The following is a 20,322-nucleotide window of genomic DNA, read 5'->3' on the forward strand; positions in this document are numbered from 1 at the left end:
ATTTAGCCATTTATTTTAACTAAATGTTACCTGATCATAGTTGGATTTTTAGACTAAGGTTCAATTTATTATGGTCACATACTTAAGAGTTTAAGAAAATAGTAGAAATGCCCAAAGTGTGAACAGCAGAGCATAGACAATGAACTGACGGCTCTGAGACTGGGATGGGCACTGAGATTTGCACCACATTCATGCAGGACAACATGAAATGTACTGATTCCTTTGGAGCAACACTGGCAAAGCCTCACTGGAGGCTTGATATATACACAGCAGTGGCTCTCACAGAAGCTGAGTGGGAATCCTGAACTGGGTCAGAGAGACCTGGCAAAGGAGAGCTTCCTGCCAGCAGCAAAGAGTCAGGAAGTCGGGGAGAGTCACTTCAGAAATCAGGAGGGAAAGAAGTTGAAACAGAATGCCCTGACTTTCTAGAAAAAGATGAGAAGTCCAGGGCCATAAAGAGAATCCATAAGTCACACCTAAGGCTCAGCAAGGATCACACGTCCGTTGTGTGTTAAAAAGGGAGGCGCCTGTCTCGGCTGTAGTTAGGGTTTCACAGCTGGTTTACAAGTATCAGCTTATGATTCAACAGGCAAGAAGGGATTCATTCAGAACGCCCCGACATGCCGGGAGTGGCTGGTGACCCACACAAACACCACCAGAAGGATGGAACTGTGGCGCCATGTGACATGTTCCCTCAGTGGCAAAAGCCCATAAACAGTGTGGCCACAGGAAGCAGAGCCTGCCAGACCACTTCCTTTAGAATAGAGAATTCTGAAGATTTGAGATGAGTGACGTCTGCCTGTTTTCAGTGTCCACTAGAAGCCCAGGGAATAGTCATCCTGCAAAGAGGCTGCACTGAACAAAACTACCCATGTGAAGCCACGCCACGGTCCTGGGTGTCCACCAGGACAGATACAAAACCACTGTCGTTTGTATAAAGCAATCTCAGTAGGAAATAAACCCACAGGCTGCTTTCCCCAACAGAGAATTAGCTTTCTATTGCTGTGTTAGCTAGCACAAACGTGGAGCTTTAAAACACAAGCTAACCCTACAGTCCCACACCTTATTAGTTCTGAAACACAGCTTACTGGATGAAGTCAAAGCAGCAGAGCTCTGTCCAGAATCTGCTGGGAATCTGTTCCCCAGCTGCTCTAGCTTCTCAATGCCGTCAACACTCCTTGGCTCACGACTGCTTCCTACAGTCTGCAAGGCAGAAGCATAGTGTCTAACTAGACAAATTTCTCTCTGAATCAGCTCCTCTTCTCCGTCTCTCCCTCTCCTAGTTTTAAGGACTCCTGGGATTGCAAAGCCCGTCTTTCAGTCAGCTGAATAGCAATCTCAATTCCACACACAATTTTGAAACCAAACATATTCATACATATCAAAGATTACATCTTTGACGCTTACCACGTAAGCACTGGGCTGTTCTGTCATTTGCCCTAACAGAGAGTCTAGAAATAAAAGAACCTGCAGAGAGCAGGTATCTTCCCATACAGTCCCGGGTACTAGGGACCACACTGTCCTCCCTATGCAGGAGACATAAGAGTGGGCCTGTCAGGGGAAGCAAAGGGAGAGAGGGCTGAAGTCTAAACACTGCCCAACCTAGACTCACACCCAAAGCGGAAGCCTGGAAGACTGAGTCCGAGCCTGCTGCTGCCTAGACACTGGCTGACAGGCCATGCGGTGCTAGGAAAACACTCGGAATATTACAGTATGTATTTTTAAATGTAGCAGAGCAGCTAGGGAAGTGGCTCAGCGGGAAACAGAATCTGCTGTGTAAGCACGAAGACCTCAGTTCAAAGCCACGTAAAGTCAGGCACCACTGCATCCAAGCCTGTCATTCCAGCACCATGAGGACAGAAACAAGAGGACTGACTGCAGGGCCTTGCTGGCTGTCACGGTATCTCTGGGGTCAGTGAAAGGCCCTACTTCAAAGGAATAAGGAACCGGATGACGGAACGGCACTCGGAAGTCTTGCTCTGGCTTCACGCCCCATACACCTGTGCACACACTTGTACACGTGCTATTGGTGCTTGCTGCAGTACAGATGACCTCACTGTGGTACAAGTGTTTCCCTTTAGAGAAACATCTGGAAAAGGCAACTAGACAGGATCAAACGGTAACCTGGGAGTTGGGACAGGCACAGGGAGAGAATATACAGAGGACCCAAGAAACTCGGTGGAGTGACAGGATGTTCCAAAACTGGTCATGTGGTGGCCATACAGCTGTGCAAATGTGCCATAAATCACTGCAATGTATATGTCCCCAAGGCAAACTGAGACAGTTCACACCAGACTTTGCTTTTAGGGGATGAGAAGGTGAAGTGGGGTTGGGAGAAGTGGGGGAGAAGCTGGGAGGCAGAGCATGTTCAACCCCGAACAGCACAGCTAAGCTCAGTGCAAGTCTGACCAGTAAGCCCTTCTGACCAAATCACTTCCAGGCATTCTTGAGGTTCCCAGGAGTGGACAGTGGGAAGGACCGCCCAGACAGCAGCGACTGCTCTCCCAACCATCTCACTTGCAAACCAAAGAATAGAAGGTCTTTCACCTTTCGTCCCGTGAAGGCGGCCCGATGCAGCGGCGTGTCCCCCATGTCATTTAACATGTTCACCTTTGCACCAGCCTAGTAAACATGAAAACTTTAAATGGCGTCCACACGTTAGTAAGTACACACACACAAAACCCAAAGAATTCCTAAATGCTTTAAAGGGGAAATAACTTAACAGTGCTTGTTGCCATGAAAAGTAAAGTCAATCCACAGCTGGAGTGAAGGGTCCCGACAGGTGACATGCGGGTTAGCAGAACAGACTGTCCTAGCCGAGGCAGACGGCCTGAAGCACTGACTCCGGGCCTAAAGCTTCTCTTCCACCATCAATAGCTAAGTGCTCACACTGAAGATGTCACAGCTTAAGTGCACAGATTAAGTACACGCTGTAACCCAACCTCACAAATATCCCTGTGTGAAGTTACCAGGAGAGGCGAGAGGCCTTGGTCCTCAGTAAGTCTTCTCCGGGGCACGGGCGCTAGTGACTCATTATTTACGATGTGCTTCCCTTCTTTTCTGTGACTATCATACTTGCAAAACTGAAAACTCTCTTCACCCACATCTCTACTTTAACATTTTAAGCAGCCAATGTAGTTGGCAAAGAAGAACTAAGTGTCTGAGGATGTGCTGCTGCTGTGGCCCAGTGTTTTCAGACCTTCATCCAATGATTCCCCCAGAATTACAGTCATTTAAAAAGCTATAAAGAGACCTTCAACAGATCCTGGACCACTTGTTTGTGTCCAAAATAGCATGCCAGATGAAGAGGTGTCCAGCCCAAGTTAGACTTACTTCTTCCTAAAAACAGGGGAAAAGGTATCTTTAGTTATTAGATAGTTTTCAATAGATTTCTTTCTAGCAAGTGCCTGGCCTATAGCTCTCCTACCGCTGATGAGACACAGTACACCGTACCACTGTAAGAACTGCTGCAGTGAACTGGGTCCCACGGGACCAGACCAGATGTCACCTGTTACTCACCATGTCCATCTTTCAAGAGAGAGCATCCATGCAAGGCTGCATCCCGAGTACCGATCTCAGCCCGTCGGCTCTAAGAGGCCAGTCTGTGTTCATCTCGCCATCCGTTCCTCAAACCCCGTACCACTAGAGCAGTGGGCGGGGAGCTGGAGGTGGTGCAGAGCCCTGCAGTGGCAACGGCTAGTGTCCTGCAGCAGCTGCCACACAGCTCACCCCAGACAATGACTTACAAGAGAATCTCTGACTTCAGATACAATCAGTTAATGAGAAGATTGGGTTACCAGAGTGCAGCTAGAAACCCAGAACCAAGGTTAAAAGCACTGAGATATCAGATCCAAACAGCAATGCTGAGGAGAGGTATTAACACAAGCAACAGAAATGAAGGCTGTATAATTCCATTAGGCAAGAGAGATAAAGGACATCTACTGGGCTTAAAACTGAGATAACTCCACAAGCTTACTGGACTTCTAGCCCAGGCTGCAGACACAATGGCCCTGACAAATTCCCAAAGCGCAGCAGCTAGAGGATCTAGCAGAGCTGAGACCAGTCGCCATGCACTGCGGCTCCCTGATTTCTAGTTCTGAACCCACACAATCTTCAGCTACAGCTGCTGTCTACAACAGCCTAATGGGTCTCTCAACCCACCTATGTGAAACTCAGCTGCCCAAGGGCTGTGCTGTCACCATTTACCAACTGCTGCATCTGTTTCTTTCCCAAGAGCCCTATGGAACTCCTCGGTTACTTCACTGACCACGCCTTCTGTCTTCCGTTCTTAGCAAACCCTAACTGCTCCCATAATAACCCTAGCTTCCTCACATGCAGACTCAACAGCCACAGCCCCTCGCCAGGTACAAGCCATGTGTTAATCCCCTGCAACAAAAGTCTGCTCAGGGCCCTGGTCAAGAAATTTTCCATTCACGTTACAAAGCCCTTCTTTGAGCCACAACTCCAGAAAATCCTTTCCTTTCTGCCTGCTAAGCCTCCCAGAAAACCGTAATGTTGCCAGCACAGTCCTCTATATTACATTCTGCCACCATCCTAAGGGATGTCCTGGCCATCCAAGTTCCCTAAGCTGTTTCTCACTCCACCTCAGATCTGTTTTATTTCATTAATTTACTGTGTACAAGTATGTATGTGTGCATGTGTGTGTGCTGCCTGTGTGCATGTTTTCGTGTGTGTGTCTATGTGTGTACATGTGTATGTGTCTGTATCTGTATGTATGCATGCTTATGTTCATGCCTGTGTGTGCATGTGTGAATGTCTGTGCGTGTGTGTGTGTGTGTGTGTGTGTGTGTGTGTATGCATGTGTCTATGTACGTGCATGCGTGCATGTGTGTGTGTATGTATCTGCCATGGCACACATGTAGAAAACGGAGGACAACTTGAGAAGTCAGTTCTCTCCTTCCATCACATCAGTCCTAGGAAGCAACTCTGGCTGTCAGAGGCGGCAGCTTCCCCTGGGCAATCCTAGCAGTGTTCTCCTGCCTTTTCTCAAACAGATCTTATGCATCCCCGGCTTCCATCTCCACGTGCTGATGGGTGTGCAGCGGCAGGCTCTGTTCACAGAGGCTGTGGGTAGAACCTAGGGTATTCTAGGGTATTGTGCATGCTAGACAACCACTGGACCAAGTGAGCTACACCCGCAGCCGCTCCATCATTGCTCAATGTCAGGTAGCCACTGTCAGCCAAGACCTGGACCAGTTCATAGAAAGCCATTCTCAGGGCTGAAGAGATGACTCAACAATTAAGAGCCACTGGCTGCTCTTCCAGAAAACACAGGTTCAAGTCCCAGCACCCACATGGCAGCTCACACCTGTCTGTAACTCTGTTCCAGGGGCTCCGACACCTCTTACAGATACTCATGCAGTCAAAACCACTGATGTACATAAAAATAATTCTTTTTGTAAAAGAAAGCAAGCCATTCCCATAAACTCCAGCCCTCACGTGTCCATGCAGGTCAGGCTTCAGTCTTTCATCACTTGCACATATAAATGGTTCCCATCTCCCCTTCACCAACTCTGGCACGGAGCCCTAACGGCATTTTCACCATCATCTCTGTCGCAGACGGCTATAGTCAATGCTGAAGAAACGTGAAAGCACCACAGAATCAAGCCCCTCACTTTGGCTTGCTGTCCTTACGATGTCTGGCTGAGGAGCCTCTCCTCCCCTCTATAATTACTGACAACTCGTACACTGCTAACAATGACTCCGCCTTTCAGCACCACATCAAAACCAGAAGCTTTCACAGAACTCCTAGACCTTCCTAGCAACAACCCCACCCACAACGCCATCTCCCACCCACTCCTTAACCACACCCACCCCGCAGGGCTGAGCCTGGTCACCCTCTTAGATCACGCCCACCCCGCAGGGCTGAGCCTGGTCACCCTCTTAGATCACACCCACCCCGCAGGGCTGAGCCTGGTCACCCTCTTAGATCACACCCACCCCGCAGGGCTGAGCCTGGTCACCCTCTTAGATCACACCCACCCTGCAGGGCTGAGCCTGGTCACCCTCTCAGACCTCAGCCCTTCTGGTTCCTCTGAGCCTCCCCTCCCTAGCCTCACTTTCTCCCCTTCAATTTCTCACAGGAAGGAACAAGTAGCCTCTACCATCTCTCTAACCAGCCAAAACCAACCAACACTCTGACAGTAACCACACACCCTCTTCCCTTACTCATTCCAACCAACTCTGGAACGGAGCCCTAATGGCATTTTCACCATCACCTCTGTCGCAGACGGCTATAGTCAATGCTGAAGAAACGTGAAAGCACCGCAGAATCTACTGCCTGCTGCTGCCTGAGCCTATCTCCTACCTTGACATTAACACTGTCCTCAACTGTCATCAAAAATGCTGTCACTAAATCCAGTGACACACTGTTCAACTGCCAGTCCTGCATTCTGGCCCCTCAAGTCTTTGGAATATCTTCCGTAGTCACTTTTAGTTGTCAAACTTGACTGAACCTGTAATCAACTAAAAAGCAAGTCATTGGGCACTCTTGTAAAAGGTCTTCCTGCTCAGGTTACCTGAACTGGAAAGACTCACCCCAAATATGAGAGGCACCTTCCAGATAAAAGGTGGTTGAAGAAATTTATTATTATTATTATTTGCTTTTTGCCTGAATGCCTTCTTTCCTGCTGGTAAGTTCATCTACCCTGCTGCTGCAACCCTTCACTAATATCAGAACCCAGCTTCTAGCTTCAGTGTACACTGAAGTCCAGCGGCAGTCTAGGAAACCTCCAAGCTGTCAGCACCAAATTGACTCCTACGGCATTCAGTCTCCTAGAAGGAGCAGCCGCCATGCTCCTGGTCTGTCCAGAATGGGACAGCCACTGTGAGCCTGCTGACTGCATCATGGCAGCCAACCGAAATCCCCCATTATGATGCAACCGACAGGACTTCCTTCAGAAGCTCTGTTGTCTGGGGTCTCCTTCTCTCCCAGCCTTTCCACTAGTTTGTTTCCACACCTTTGACTTCAAAAGCCCATTTCCATCTCCTGCTCTTCCATAAGGGTCACACAGAGACAGAGGAGCTGTAGAAATGGGTGGATAATAGATGTACATAATATATACTTTCTGATCATAAGCCCAGTGAGATTAAATTCAGAAGCCACAAAAACCAGGCAAGCCATGTCACAGACAATGGGAAAGCATCCCCAGCCGGCCACCTATCTTATCCTCTATTGCATTAAAGCAGACGCTGTGCCCAGGACTCCAGCTCAGTGGTGGATGGTCAGGCAGAGAGGTAGACAGACAAATGCATGGAGACTCAGACACACATGCATGCAGAAAGAGTTATAGCCAGAGAAAGGCAAAAGTGGACACTTCCGTGTCCTTTGGACCACAGCTATGACTTCCCTGGCTCTCCAGATGCCTGACAGCCACTATGGAACCTCCTGATCACAGGAGTCACACTAAGATGTCCCCAGCCAAAAGTATGTCTCATATTAGTTTTAACTTTTCTTGTCTGTCTTCATCTAGTTAAGTGACACAGTCCTTCACTTATCACCCTGAGTCCATTTCTAAGAAATTACTCTTTAGTTATAAACCGTCCTCTGCGGAGGCGTGGAGCTTCCGCACCCCAGCACCTGTTCTGTAGCGGAGACTAGCCTGGCCTGCTAATCTAGAGAGCTAATCTCAATGACGGCTGACAGTTTGTCAGTCTCTCTCAAGGAGATCACAGCACTTTATCTGCTGGGCACACAGCAGCCACGCAAACCTGCTGGCTCACCTGCAGTGTTGCTAAGAAAAAAGACGTTATCAGGGAATGCACACCCAGCTCATCTCATAACTTGTAAAGTTCTAAAGACGGATCTCAACTCTCTACCTTATTGGGTACACGGCTATAATCTTATTTCACACAATACTGTGGGGAGTCCTTCCAAGGGAAGGGGAGTGAGATTTATCATGGGCAAGATCAGATTAAACACATCTGAGGCTTGTGAAGCATTGGGACCCACCTTTACAGTCGATGTCAGCAACCACTTCAGCCCGAGCTGTGGCTTCCAGCAGCCTTCGCACCTCTTCAGCATTGCCATTTCTGGCATGATGGAGAAGCTGCTGTTCTGCTTCTGTGTTCATTTCTAGATTAAAGAGCAAAGGAGAGTTCTCATCCAGCAGCATGGCACGCTCCCAGCTGTTACCTGCTAGTACAGGAAGGGAGAAGAATCATTTTATCTGTAGTTCATGGAAGACAAAAGGAATTTGTTTTTCAGGGCTAAAAGAAAATTAGAGAAAAGGACATAAGAACCCTAGATGATAACACTTAATATCCTGAGTTCAATTCCCAACAACCACATGGTGGCTCACAACCATCTGTAATGGAATCTTATGCCCTCTTCTGGTATGTCTGAAGACAGTGTCAGTGTCCTCACATATATAAAATAGATAAATAAATCTTAAGAAAAAGAAAGAAGGAAGGAAGAAAACTGTTTCACTCTGTATTCCAAAGTAGTCAGCTGCTAATGGGACTTTGTCCCCATGCTGTGTTTCCTAGCTAAACACTGATTTTGTCCTTGAGAATTTAAGTTATTTACTGAGGGGATGACAGAGGCACCATCACAAGCTAGAACCCCAATGGAGGGTTAAATGCTGCAATCTAATTCAAAATGTCAGGCCAATGTCTTAGATGGAAAAGCCATGGATTTTGCTCACTGAGCCCATGGGAACACTGAAGAAAAAGAAATCTGAATTTTAAGTAAAACAAGGCAATGTAAGGAAGGTGGCAATCTCTCAGCTCTGCTTTGGGAAGCCCTCTCTAGTGGTGTTAGCTAAAGACAAAGCTGCTTGGCTTTTCACTTAGGAAACGTCCTCCTCTGGCCCCCAGTGAGTCTGTACCCTGATAATGAGCGTCCTTCTTCTGAAAGAGAAAAAAACAGAGCTGACTACACTCTTGTGTCACATGACACTTTACAAACCATCTTCTGTCTGTGAAAGGCACAGCTTACACACTTGAGTGCCTTACAGAAAATAATGCCTCGTCACTGGGCAGCCATCGTTCTATCTAAATTCAGTTGGAAAGCGTCAAGGCCTGAGGAACATTAAGTAAGTAATATAGCCTCCCTTTAGGACAGGGCTCGGCTTTACGTGCTGCACTGCATTTCTATCAACGAGAGCCTTCCCGCACCTGCAATGAAAATTCCAAGAACTGTCAGCTAGTGTTCCAAAACAGCCGAGTCTGCAGAGGGTGTCAAACTAGATTAATATTCTAACAATAAAAGTACTAACGAGGAAGTTTTATTTTTCATAAACACTTTTGAGCCTTAGACAAAATAAATTTCAATTTTTCTCACTTTATCTCATAATTATCTTGAAAGTGGAATTAGTATCATATGATATTGATGCATCGTGGTTTATACACTGTAGAAATTTCTCTTTAAAGAGAAGCTTTAAGGAGAACGGGTCTTGCAGTTCCTGAGCACAGTGGATCCGCTGCTCCTGCCTCCTGAGTGGTTAGGACTAGAAGCTGGCGTCACTTGTAAAGGGAAAGTAAGCAGAGACTTTGTGGTTTTCTTCCAGTGGCACATGATGGGAAGTGTACACTTAAGGCTGTGTTCACTGTCTACTATGGCAAGTTCCTGCTCCAGGGCTAATGAATGAGAAAACGCAAACGGAGTAACCTAGTAAATCACCTAGTTCTTACACCAGGCCTTCCCACAGATCCTTAATAATGACAGCACCAGTTCAGTACTGGGTTAGAAACCATGTGAGGAAAACCTCACCAGTCTAGTGATCAAGACCATTTCAGATAAAGGACATGACACCTGAATTCATAAATATGTCCTGTGCAGAGTGTGTGACACATCTTTTTCTCATCTCTGTGTGTAGGATATTTGTGTGGCACTCTCATGTGTCCAAATGTGCACACAGCACTTATATGAGGTCATACGACAACTTCCAGTGTCTCTCCTGGCCTTCTGCCTGGCTTGTTTGAGTTAGGGTCTCCTGTTCACCACAGTCCACACTTCCAGGGACTCCCCTGTCCCTGTCTCTGATACTGTAGCAGTTTTGGGATTATAGACTAACGTGTGTCACGCTTTACATACATTCTGGGGATCTGCCAAACTTAGGTCCACACAACACCAACTACTTCACAAACTGAGCCATCTCCCCAATCCTTTCTAAAACATCATTAAAAATTGCTATACCACAAAAACCCATGTGCTTTTCCCAAGGGCTTCAAAGAATTTCCAATGCCATCAATGAAATTCTGGCTGCAAGCAGACCAGTTCAAGAGAACTAACGAAGTTCTAACCAAGTCAAAGGTTTCATAAGCTAGTCCTGGTCCTGTCCGCATAATTTCTGTGTTCTACTGACTTGTTTTCTGAGAAGCTGATGATGTCAGCTCCTTATGTCAATGTGTATGAGGCTGTCTCCAAGTCAGTGAAGTACTCACCTGATCCCAGCACTTAGAATGATGGCAGGCCAATGTCAGCCTGAGCTAATAAGACCTCAGCCTGAAAATAAAACCAGTTACCACAACAGAGCTCCAACTGGAAAACACTATGATCACACAGCCCTATGTAAAATCAGCAAGAGAAAATCTGTAATTTAATAGACACTGCATCATACAACCCCTCGAAATAAAATGACAAGTCTTTTACAGTTGTTCCTTCTGTGACAGTACCATTTCCATTTAAGTGAATACAGGAGAAGGGGATTTTTTTTTTTTTAATGAAATGCTGTCTGGCTCTTCACAGGCAGCTACTACAAACTCCTAGAATTAATATCTACAAAAATGAGCAGCCTCCAGGACAGAGATTAGCCAACTGCCACCCATTCCTGTTGATGTACGAGACTACTGAACAACTATTTCAGATAATCTGCGTCATCTCTGGCAGTTAACGCTCACTCTGTTACCTTGCCTGGGCAAAATGGAAAGTATAAACTTTCAAAATGTTGCTGACATCTTTCTCTGTAGGTTGTACACTCCCTTAGTAATTTTGAAATAGTATCAAGAGAACGTGGACTTTGTAGCTATCCATAATTACAGATCTTTAAAATTTCATCCAAGGGAGTTAAGTTTTATACTAACCAAGTTTCATGGGGGAAAAAAAATCTCATGTAAACACTGACAGACCTCACGTAGGCAACGATTTCCAAAAGCGAAGAGGTGAAACTTTGCCAAACAGTATCCACTATGTATCTTTCCCGAGACTGAATGAATACTTCAGGAAGACATCAGTGATTGCAAAGCCAGTTCAATTCCATTATCTCCCAGCCTTACATACACCAAATAGCTATTGAGCAGCGTTCAATCAGCTTTGTCTTATTATCATACGCTTTCACAATGCAGCCTACTTAATAAACTCCAAGCAGGAAAATCCGGCTCTATGCCTCCTGCGGATCCTGAGGGCCATGGATTAAGCGCATCTTTCCCGGTCGAGTGCTGGGCAGTCATTCGCTTGCTAAATGGCCTTTTGGCGTCGTTGGGATTTGTAGAGCGGGTCAGATGGAACGTGGGACAATGGTCTCACGCACGACGCGTGACTTCCATTGTCAATCAATCCTCGTGTTGCAAGGAAACTACAAGTTGGGACGCGTGCTCCTAAGTCGCTCGCACTTGCGCAGCGCGTAGTGGCCGCAACTCGGGGGGCCACAGCCGAGAATCCAGGGCTCCAGGGCCCGTCACGCCCCACCCGGAGCCACACTAACCTGCTCGCTCTCGGACCCCGCTCCGGAGACGGCCTCCACCACAGGCCCGGCCGCGCCCACTGGACGGCCGTCACCCACGCGGGCTGCTCTCACGAGGACGCCCCGGGAATCCCGAAGGGAAACCAGGCGGAACCCAAAGACCCGCGGGTCAGGAGCAAAGAGGGCCCCGGTACGGCCGGCGCACACCAGAAATGTTGGCGCCGAGCCCAGCACGTGACCGCTCGCGGGGCCACGCCCCTCTAGACCACGCCTCCTGCGGGACCAGGACAAACGGGCCGCCTCCGCCAAGGGGCGGAGCCTCTTCTTTCTCTGAAAGTAGCTGAAGCCTAGACCTGGGTAGGGGGAGGTGGGGATGGAGAGGGGGGCCAGCATAGGCTCTGCGTAAAATAATACTAAGTTAATACTGTGAGGAGTCCTTATGAAACAGATACATTACCCGGAAGTCCAAAGCTATATTTTAGTTTTTTACTTTAGTTGCTACTAGACTCATGTAAACTTAATTGGCCCGTATAAAATTAGCCACACCTACCTCATTTTGTTCTCACACTTCAGAGACTAGCCTTAACACATCAGACAGATGTGATCATTGTAAGCCAGGGATAAGTAAAGGTTGGATAGAAATAAGGTTTTACAAATTAGCCTCCACTCCTTCTCCACGAAATAATCTCTGATAGTGTGTGTGACCCATCTAGCCAGAGGAGTTAGTTAGCACATAGTCTATAACACCAAGGTTCAAACTTATAATAGCATCTTTTTAAAAGATTTATACATGTACTCAAAGAACAGGACATTTCACGTTTGTTAACATTTCAACTTTCAAAAGTTCACAAAAGGACTTAAACATAATTGTGGCGAAAAATCAACAGGCATCATTTTTTAATTTTAAAAAGGCTGTAGTTCTTGAAGTCTGTTCAGTTCCAGAAACTTGTACTGAGAACCAGTTATGGGCAAGGTGCTCACTAGACTCATTAGAGTGTGACACATCTCATGTGGCTGCCACATACGACAGCTCCTTACCAATGAGGTCTTTGGAGAACAAGAGCAATCTGTTCTGTAGGCTGACATCTTTTCCTCATAAAAGGCACTTAACTAATGCAATATCGCAATTGCAAAATCTAGGATAACTTCCAGAAGAAACCCTGGGGCTTTAAAAAACCGCTGAGCCATCTTACATAACCATTTTATGGGGAGACTTCCCCATATTCACTGCAGCTAAGACATCAACATCAGACCAGAGCAATGGCTCTACCAAAGTCCAGCTCAGTGAACCAATGAGCTGGACTCACGGGCGCGTGAGTTAGGGGTCACCCGCATGAATGTGGATGACCATAAAGCAGCTTACATCACTAAAACATATCAACCCAGCATAGAGGATAACTTCCTCTATGGTTCATAGATCAGTGGCTATCAACCTATGTGTCAGGACCCATTTGGGAAACCTCTATGTTCAAAAATATCTACATTGTGATTCATAACAGAGGCAAAAGTGCAACCAAAAACAAAGACAATGCCACGGTTGGGGTCATCACAACGTGAGGGACTGTATTAAAGAGTCGCAGTGTTAGGAGTGCTGACAGCTGCCGGCGTAGATAAACTTGGACACTTAGACAACAATCTACCTTCTACGCACTCTAGCAACATTTGAATGGACATGCAGCTGAGACAGACTCACACACAGCTAGAAGAGAAATGTAGGAAAGAGAGCAGGAGCCTCAGACGAGCATCCATTTGCCGTCCCCGTATCCTGGAGGTGGTTTCAGCTACCACGATTAGGATGGGAATGACCGTTGTGAAGACCCTGTCTAAAACACAACCTCACAGCCAAAATAAACGGTGACGTGAAATGATTTCTCACATGATTCCATAAGAACATCGGTCTCACAACGAGGTTTTGGTACCTTGAATTCATCAAGTGTTCATTTGTAAGTCCCTCCTTCTGTTTGTAAACGTCTCTGGCCCATGGCAGGTGAAGTATTCCGTTCTTGATAGGACTACTGACTGTTCTACATCTGTACAGAGTTTTTGGTATTCATGTAACGAATAAGCACCGTGGAACCGGTTACTTATGTCATTACTTTTCTATGGCTGTGATAAGACACCACGGCCGGCCGGCCGAGGCAACTTAGAGAAGAAAGATTTAACAGGGGCTATGGCTCCACCCACAGCCTGGGGGAGGCGTGGCAGCGAGCCGTGGGCGTGGCGGCTGGAGCACAGGCTAAGAGAGCACCACTCCAAACAGGAGCAGGAAGCACCGGGAACAACTGGCAATGGAGGGATCTCTTCGCACTTTCTGTATGTCCCCAGTGCCACCTACTGGTCACCAAATATATAAGCTATCAGGTCACATCCTCATTTAAACTAACACATTGGTTTTCCAGAGGACTCAAGTTCTATGGCAAGGACCCATGTCAGCTGACTCACGACCACATATAGTACCAGTTCCAGGGCATCTGAGGCTCTTCTGAGTGTGGGGTCACATAAACTCTCATGTGAGTTTACATATCGGACCACGCACACATCCAGACATAAGTTTAAGAAGACAAGTATTTTTAAAAGGCTAGGAAAGATATTTCCTTATCATTTTCTTTACTGGAGAGATTCTTAAAACTCAGAATGGTAATGTAATAAAAATTAATTATTCCAGAACATTGCTTGTTCTGTGACATTGAGAGTGGTTCTGTCTTGTCCAGTCAGGAGCCACCAGCCACAGGAAACTATAAAACACTTGACATGCAGCTCGGGTGATCCGTTTCTATTTTAGCGTTAAATTTCAGCAGCCTGTCGGAGATATAAGCCAGAGAAGTTCCGTAAGTAGGTCACTGTGTTGTCCCCAACTCTAACCTTCTCTCTTTCGGGAAGCGGTCGTCAGATATTCACCCTCTCAGCAGTGTATGTGAGAGTGGAAATGCAGCACAGGTGAGAACTGGAAGCTCTGGAGAGATGGGAAAAAGACCAGAGTGAAGCTACTCATGGCTATGCCATCCCCATGCTTACCTGACCCAGAATGTAAAGTCAGCCACAGAATTCAAGGTTATCATCTTCACCATCACCACCACCATCATAATCACCACCATCACCACCATCACCATCACCACTACCACCATCACCACCACCATCACCATCACCACCACCATCACCAGCATCACCACCACCACCATCACCACCATCACCACCACCATCACCACCATCACCACCACCACCACCACCACCACCACCACCACCATCATAATCCCCACCACTACCACCATCACGTCACCATCATCATCACCAGCATCACCACCACCACCATCACCAGCATCACCACCACCATCACCACCACCATCATAATCCCCACCACCACCACCATCACATCACCATCACCATCACCATCACCACCACCATCACCACCACCATCACCACCACCATCACCATCACCATCACCATCACCATCACCATCACCACCACCATCACGTCACCATCACCATCACCATCACCATCACCATCACCATCACCATCAACATCAGGGTAGATTTCATCAGAATTGGCATTACCTGTTTCGGGCAGGACTCCACTTGGATTCTTTGTTTTGACCCATGCTTCTCTATCCCTGTTCTTTCTCCCATGTCTGAGTCCTTCTAGTCTGCCTTAAGCGCTGCAGAGTGCACCTGACATGTGTGGTTTTAGAATGTGGCCGGGATGCCTAAGTGACTTTGAAGCTTTACAGAAACATGCTAATGGCTTCTTCCGTTTTATTAAAGAGGGTATTATGGGCAGAGACCTCAGGGTGGGGGTATGCAGCCAACGCCTGGAATGCTCAAAAGTAGTTCAGACATCATCAGGTAAACCCAGATAAATCGTCAGCTTGGGAGAAGTTAACCATCCAGATGCCTCAGACGAAAGACTTTTTGGTTAATATTAACTTCTGATTCTCAAAACTGTGCGGTCTTGGGGGATGGGGAGACCTTTTCTTTTAAAAAGTGATGATCCAGTTGGCACTTTAAAAAAAAAATGCCATTGTCCCAGTTTGTGTAACAGTTGAAAGACTAGTGTGGTTTTACAATATTAATTTATTCACATCAGGTGTAATGGCACATACCTTTAACTCCAGTACTCTGGAGACAGAGGCCAGCCGACCTCTGTGACCGTTAGGCTAGCCCGGCTCATGCTGATGTTTAAGCCACCCAGGGCTGCATAGTGAGAAACATTAAATAGATATTGAATTGTTTGGACCAGCACCTGATTCTGTACCTGTCTCTTTTCTTGTTCTGTCACAGATGTCGCAGCCATGGTTTCTATCAACCATCTATGTTTCTGGCTCTCAACATGAAAAGTCTAGGCAGGACCTACATCTGTAGGCTTTCTTGGTGGCAAGTAAGAGTGCCAGTGGTTAGCGTAAGAAAATCAGCAACACAGTGGCCAAAGAGCTTAAGATAAGGCTGAGCGAGGGTGAGCGGGGGTGCTTCTTCAGATCTGAGAGCGAGTCTACAGGTTTCCCTGGAAACATTGCTGAGGAAAATGTATTCTAACTCTCTTAGACTGTTTTTCATGAGAGGGAGCAGAGGGTGGGAAGGCATCACTTCACAAGAAACTGAGCCCTGGACAGTATTTCCATTCTTGCCTTTCACCTTTACTTCATTCATCACAAGTCTACCTGGCTTTCCCAGACATGACTGTCCAGCGAGCACTGTGCCTGCTGGCCGGCCCTCAGAGAATCTGCCTGATCACTGTGCTCATTCCTTTGTACCTTTTCATACGGGGTCTTGTATAGGCCACTCATGATGTAGCTGAGGGTGGTCTTAACCCTACTGCCAGTCCTGAGATCCCACGCATGTGCCGCCATATCTAGTTTATGTGGCGCTGGGGGTTGCAGTCAGAGCTTTATGCGTGCTGGGCACTCCTCTCCTGATTGGCCCACACAGCTGCATGACTCCTAATTTGATCTCTTATTCTTGGCCCAGCAGAAGGGGTGTTTCTACCCAACAGGAAAGCTCATTGTTGAGTAGTGGTGAGTCACCTACACATATGTGGACATATCTGGCTGTGGTCCTCATGTATGGAGTGTGGTCACTAGGCAGGGCAAATGTGCAAATTCACACAGAGAGAAGTGGGGGCAGAGAAGGAGAGGGCGAATGGCAGCAGAAGAAAGGGGGTGATCAGGGCAGCAAAATCAGAGTAGGGACAATGGCCAAGACGCCATGATGTGGAAACTCTAGGGCAGAGAGCAAAGAGACACTCACTGCTTAAGGGGTCACAGTGTGGCAACCATAACTACACCTCACAACCTGTCACCGCAGCTACTGGCTCTCATTTGGTTGTCTGTAGTTTGGCAAGTAAAGTCTTCACATTGCCAGGTAGAACATGGGTGTTTTTTTCTACACTGTGAGCCAAGAAACAGCCTGGCATACCACCTTAGTCTTAATCTCTGACAACCAGACCTGTCAAAACCGCTCTTTTCAGGAGCCATCTTGTGATGGTTGGTCCTGTTAACATGCTGGGCTTAGAATCACCTAGAAGAACAACTCCAAGAAGATGATGACAGCAAGGCTTACCTGAAGAGTCCGCCCTCAGTGTACGCCCTGACCAATACTCAGGGATTGGGAACCTGGGATGGATAAAAAGGACAAAGTAAGAAGGGTACCAGACCTACCTCTCCTCTTCCTTGTGGATTCAGTGTGACCATCTACCTCCTGTTCCTACCACCATGCCTGTCCCATGTGATGATCTGGACCTCAATTTTTGAGCCAAAATAAACCCATCTCAAGTGCATTGTCACGGAATCAAGAAAAATATCAAGGGGCCAAAGAAATGACTCAGAGGGTGAAGGTTTGTTGCTACCAAGCCTGTCGACCTGCACTCTGGAGCACTCATGATGGATGGGAGGATCGACCTGCACTCTGGAGCACTCATGATGGATGGGAGGATCGACCTGCACTCTGGAGCACTCATGATGGATGGGGAGGATCGACCTGCACTCTGGAGCACTCATGATGGATGGGAGGATCGACCTGCACTCTGGAGCACTCATGATGGATGGGGAGGATTGACCTGCACTCTGGAGCACTCATGATGGATGGGAGGATCGACCTGCACTCTGGAGCACTCATGATGGATGGGAGGATCGACCTGCACTCTGGAGCACTCATGATGGATGGGAGGATCGACCTGCACTCTGGAGCACTCATGATGGATGGGAGGATCGACCTGCACTCTGGAGCACTCATGATGGATGGGAGGATCGACCTGCACTCTGGAGCACTCATGATGGATGGGGAGGATCGGCTTCTGTCTCTCGTCCTGTAATCTCCACTCATGCTCCTTTCTCAGTCGTCTCTTCTGTGGCTTCTAAAATCTGTGTCTTCCAGTTCTCAGCTTACATCCAGCATCTATCCCTGAGTCATCTGGCAGCTGCAATATACCCAGGTCAAAAGTGTCTCTCTGTTACCGCAGTATATGAATTCACTCCGTCCACTGAGATCATAAAGATCCGAGGAAGGGTGTGTCATGTACCAGTCTTTGAGCCTGGATTTAGTGGGTGAATTGGTCATGGATTCATGGCTCTTAGGTGTGAAAGAGTCATCAGAACTCACCAGTCTATCCTCAACCCAGACAATCCTCAACCACACTCTGAAGAGGTCTTCCTAGGGCTAGGGCTGGGAAGTTTCAAAGTTGCTAGGTCAACTGTGTTGCAAACCAAAAAAGTCTTAGAATTATTCCTGTCAGAAATTCCCTTTAGTGGGTTAGGGAAGATGGCCAACTAGTTGTCTTGCTTACCTCCCAAGCATGGCCAACTTAGTTCAGTCCCCAGCGCCCATGCTAAAAGCTGCGTGTTGGGTGAACACTTGCAAGAAGTTCTCTGGAGCTCACTGGCCAGAAAGCACAGCCAAACCAGAGTTCCAGCAGCAGTGAGAGTTTGTCTCAAAAGATAAGGTGGAGGAGAGTGAGAAAGCCACCTGACTTTCACATGCTTGTTCACACCTGCACACATGAAAAGAACTGTTAAAAAGAAAATGAAGTCTCTCTTACTGACATAAGTGCTTGTCTACAGGCCTCTCCAGAAGTCTTAACTGTACAAATGAAATCACAATTCCCCGTCCACAGGCAATTCTAGAATCTAACAATAATTAGCCTTAGATATTATGTGACATTGTCTAAAACTTTCCATTATGAGTTTCTGAAAGCAAACAGGAGGTCCCATATCTGGGAAAATTAAAACTTGAACGATTCCTGAGTGTTAGGAGGGTTTCCCTAATTGTTGGTTGACTAACAAACACGACAGAAGCTAATTGGTAGTTGCAGATATGGAGGTGGGATTTTGGGCAGGACAGAAAGGGAGGATGGTGGAGATTTTGAGAGAGACAAGGTGAGGCAGTGGATAGGAGCTGCAGACATGTAAGATTCCTGGGGCACCAATGGTTTGTGGCCTTCGCAGGCAACTGCAGAAGCCAAGGATGATGGGACAGGATATAAAAAAGTCTCCAGTGCTTTCCTTTCCCGGAGGTAAAGGGAGGGGTGAGACGGTTGTTGGAGGTCAGCAGGTCCGGCACAGAGATGGCTGGTCGGTGAAGCATGAATGACAACATTGAGTGACTTGCCAGGGCCAGCCAGGAGAGCCAGGCTGAGTAACTAGCTCCAGGGGTCTGAAAAATACACATACATACATGCAGACATACATACATACATACATACATGCAGACATACATACATACATACATACATACATGCAGACATACACACACACATACATACATACATACATACATACATACATACATACATGCAGACATACATACACACATACATACATACATACATACATACATACATACATGCAGACATACATACATACATACATGCAGACATGCATGCACATATGCATAGACACATTGCACACATTATTTTTTAAGGGTTATGGGGCTGTCTAGATGGTTTATCTGATCCTGATTTAACTTTGGTACCTGGTATCTGTCTCGAAAATGGGCCATTTCCTCTAGATTTTCCAGTTTTGTTGGGTATAAGCTTTTGTAGTAGGATCTGATGATTTCTTTAATTTCCTCAGTTTCTGTTGTTATGTCTCCCCTTTTATTTCTGATTTTGTTAATTTGGATACTCTGTCTGCACCCTCTAGTTAGTCTGGTTAAGGGTTTATCAATCTTATTTATTTTCCCAAAGAACCATCTCTTGGTTTTGTTGATTCTTTGTATAGTTCTTTTTGTTTGTCTTTGGTTGATTTCAGCTCTGAGTTTGATTATTTCCTGCTGTATGCTCCTCTTGGGCATATCTGCTTCTTTTTGTTCTAGAACTTTCAGGTGTGCTATCAAGCTGTTAGTGTATGCTTTCTTCTGTTTCTTTTTTAAGGTGCTCAGAGCTATGAGTTTTACTCTTAGCATTGTATTCCATATGTTTGGGTATGTTGTGCCTTCATTTTCATTAAATTCTAAGAAGTCTTTGATTTCTTTCTTTATTTCTTCATTGACCAAGCTATCACTGAGTAGAGCATTGTTCAGGTTCCATGTGTATGTGGGCTTTTTGTTGTTTATGTTGTTCTTGAAGACCAGCCTCAGTCCATGGTGATCTGATAAGATGCGTGGGATCATTTAGATATTCTTGTATCTGTTGAGGCTTGCTTTGTAATCGACTATATGGTCAATTTTGGAGAAGGTGTCAAGAAGGTGTATTC

At 46.7% G+C, this 20,322-nt stretch overlaps 1 protein-coding gene across 2 annotated transcripts in view; it reads right to left on the reverse strand.

The window, feature by feature from the left end:
• OSBPL1A (oxysterol binding protein like 1A) overlaps positions 1-11,829 on the reverse strand; it is a 154,351-nt gene extending 142,522 nt beyond the window's left edge. For both annotated transcript variants that reach the window (XM_080920072.1, XM_080920071.1), the window contains exons 1-4: positions 11,667-11,829; positions 7,973-8,095; positions 3,254-3,339; positions 2,548-2,622 (exon numbers count right to left, since the gene is read on the reverse strand). In XM_080920072.1, the coding sequence (XP_080776198.1) occupies positions 2,548-2,622; positions 3,254-3,339; positions 7,973-8,093 (282 nt within the window). In that variant the 5' untranslated portion in view covers positions 8,094-8,095; positions 11,667-11,829. The remainder of the gene's footprint in view (positions 1-2,547; positions 2,623-3,253; positions 3,340-7,972; positions 8,096-11,666) is intronic.
• Positions 11,830-20,322: the final 8,493 nt, after the last annotated feature.

The sequence above is a fragment of the Micromys minutus genome (genome assembly GCF_963924665.1).
Source record: "Micromys minutus genome assembly, chromosome: 8".
In the NCBI taxonomy this organism is placed as follows: Eukaryota; Metazoa; Chordata; class Mammalia; order Rodentia; family Muridae; genus Micromys; species Micromys minutus.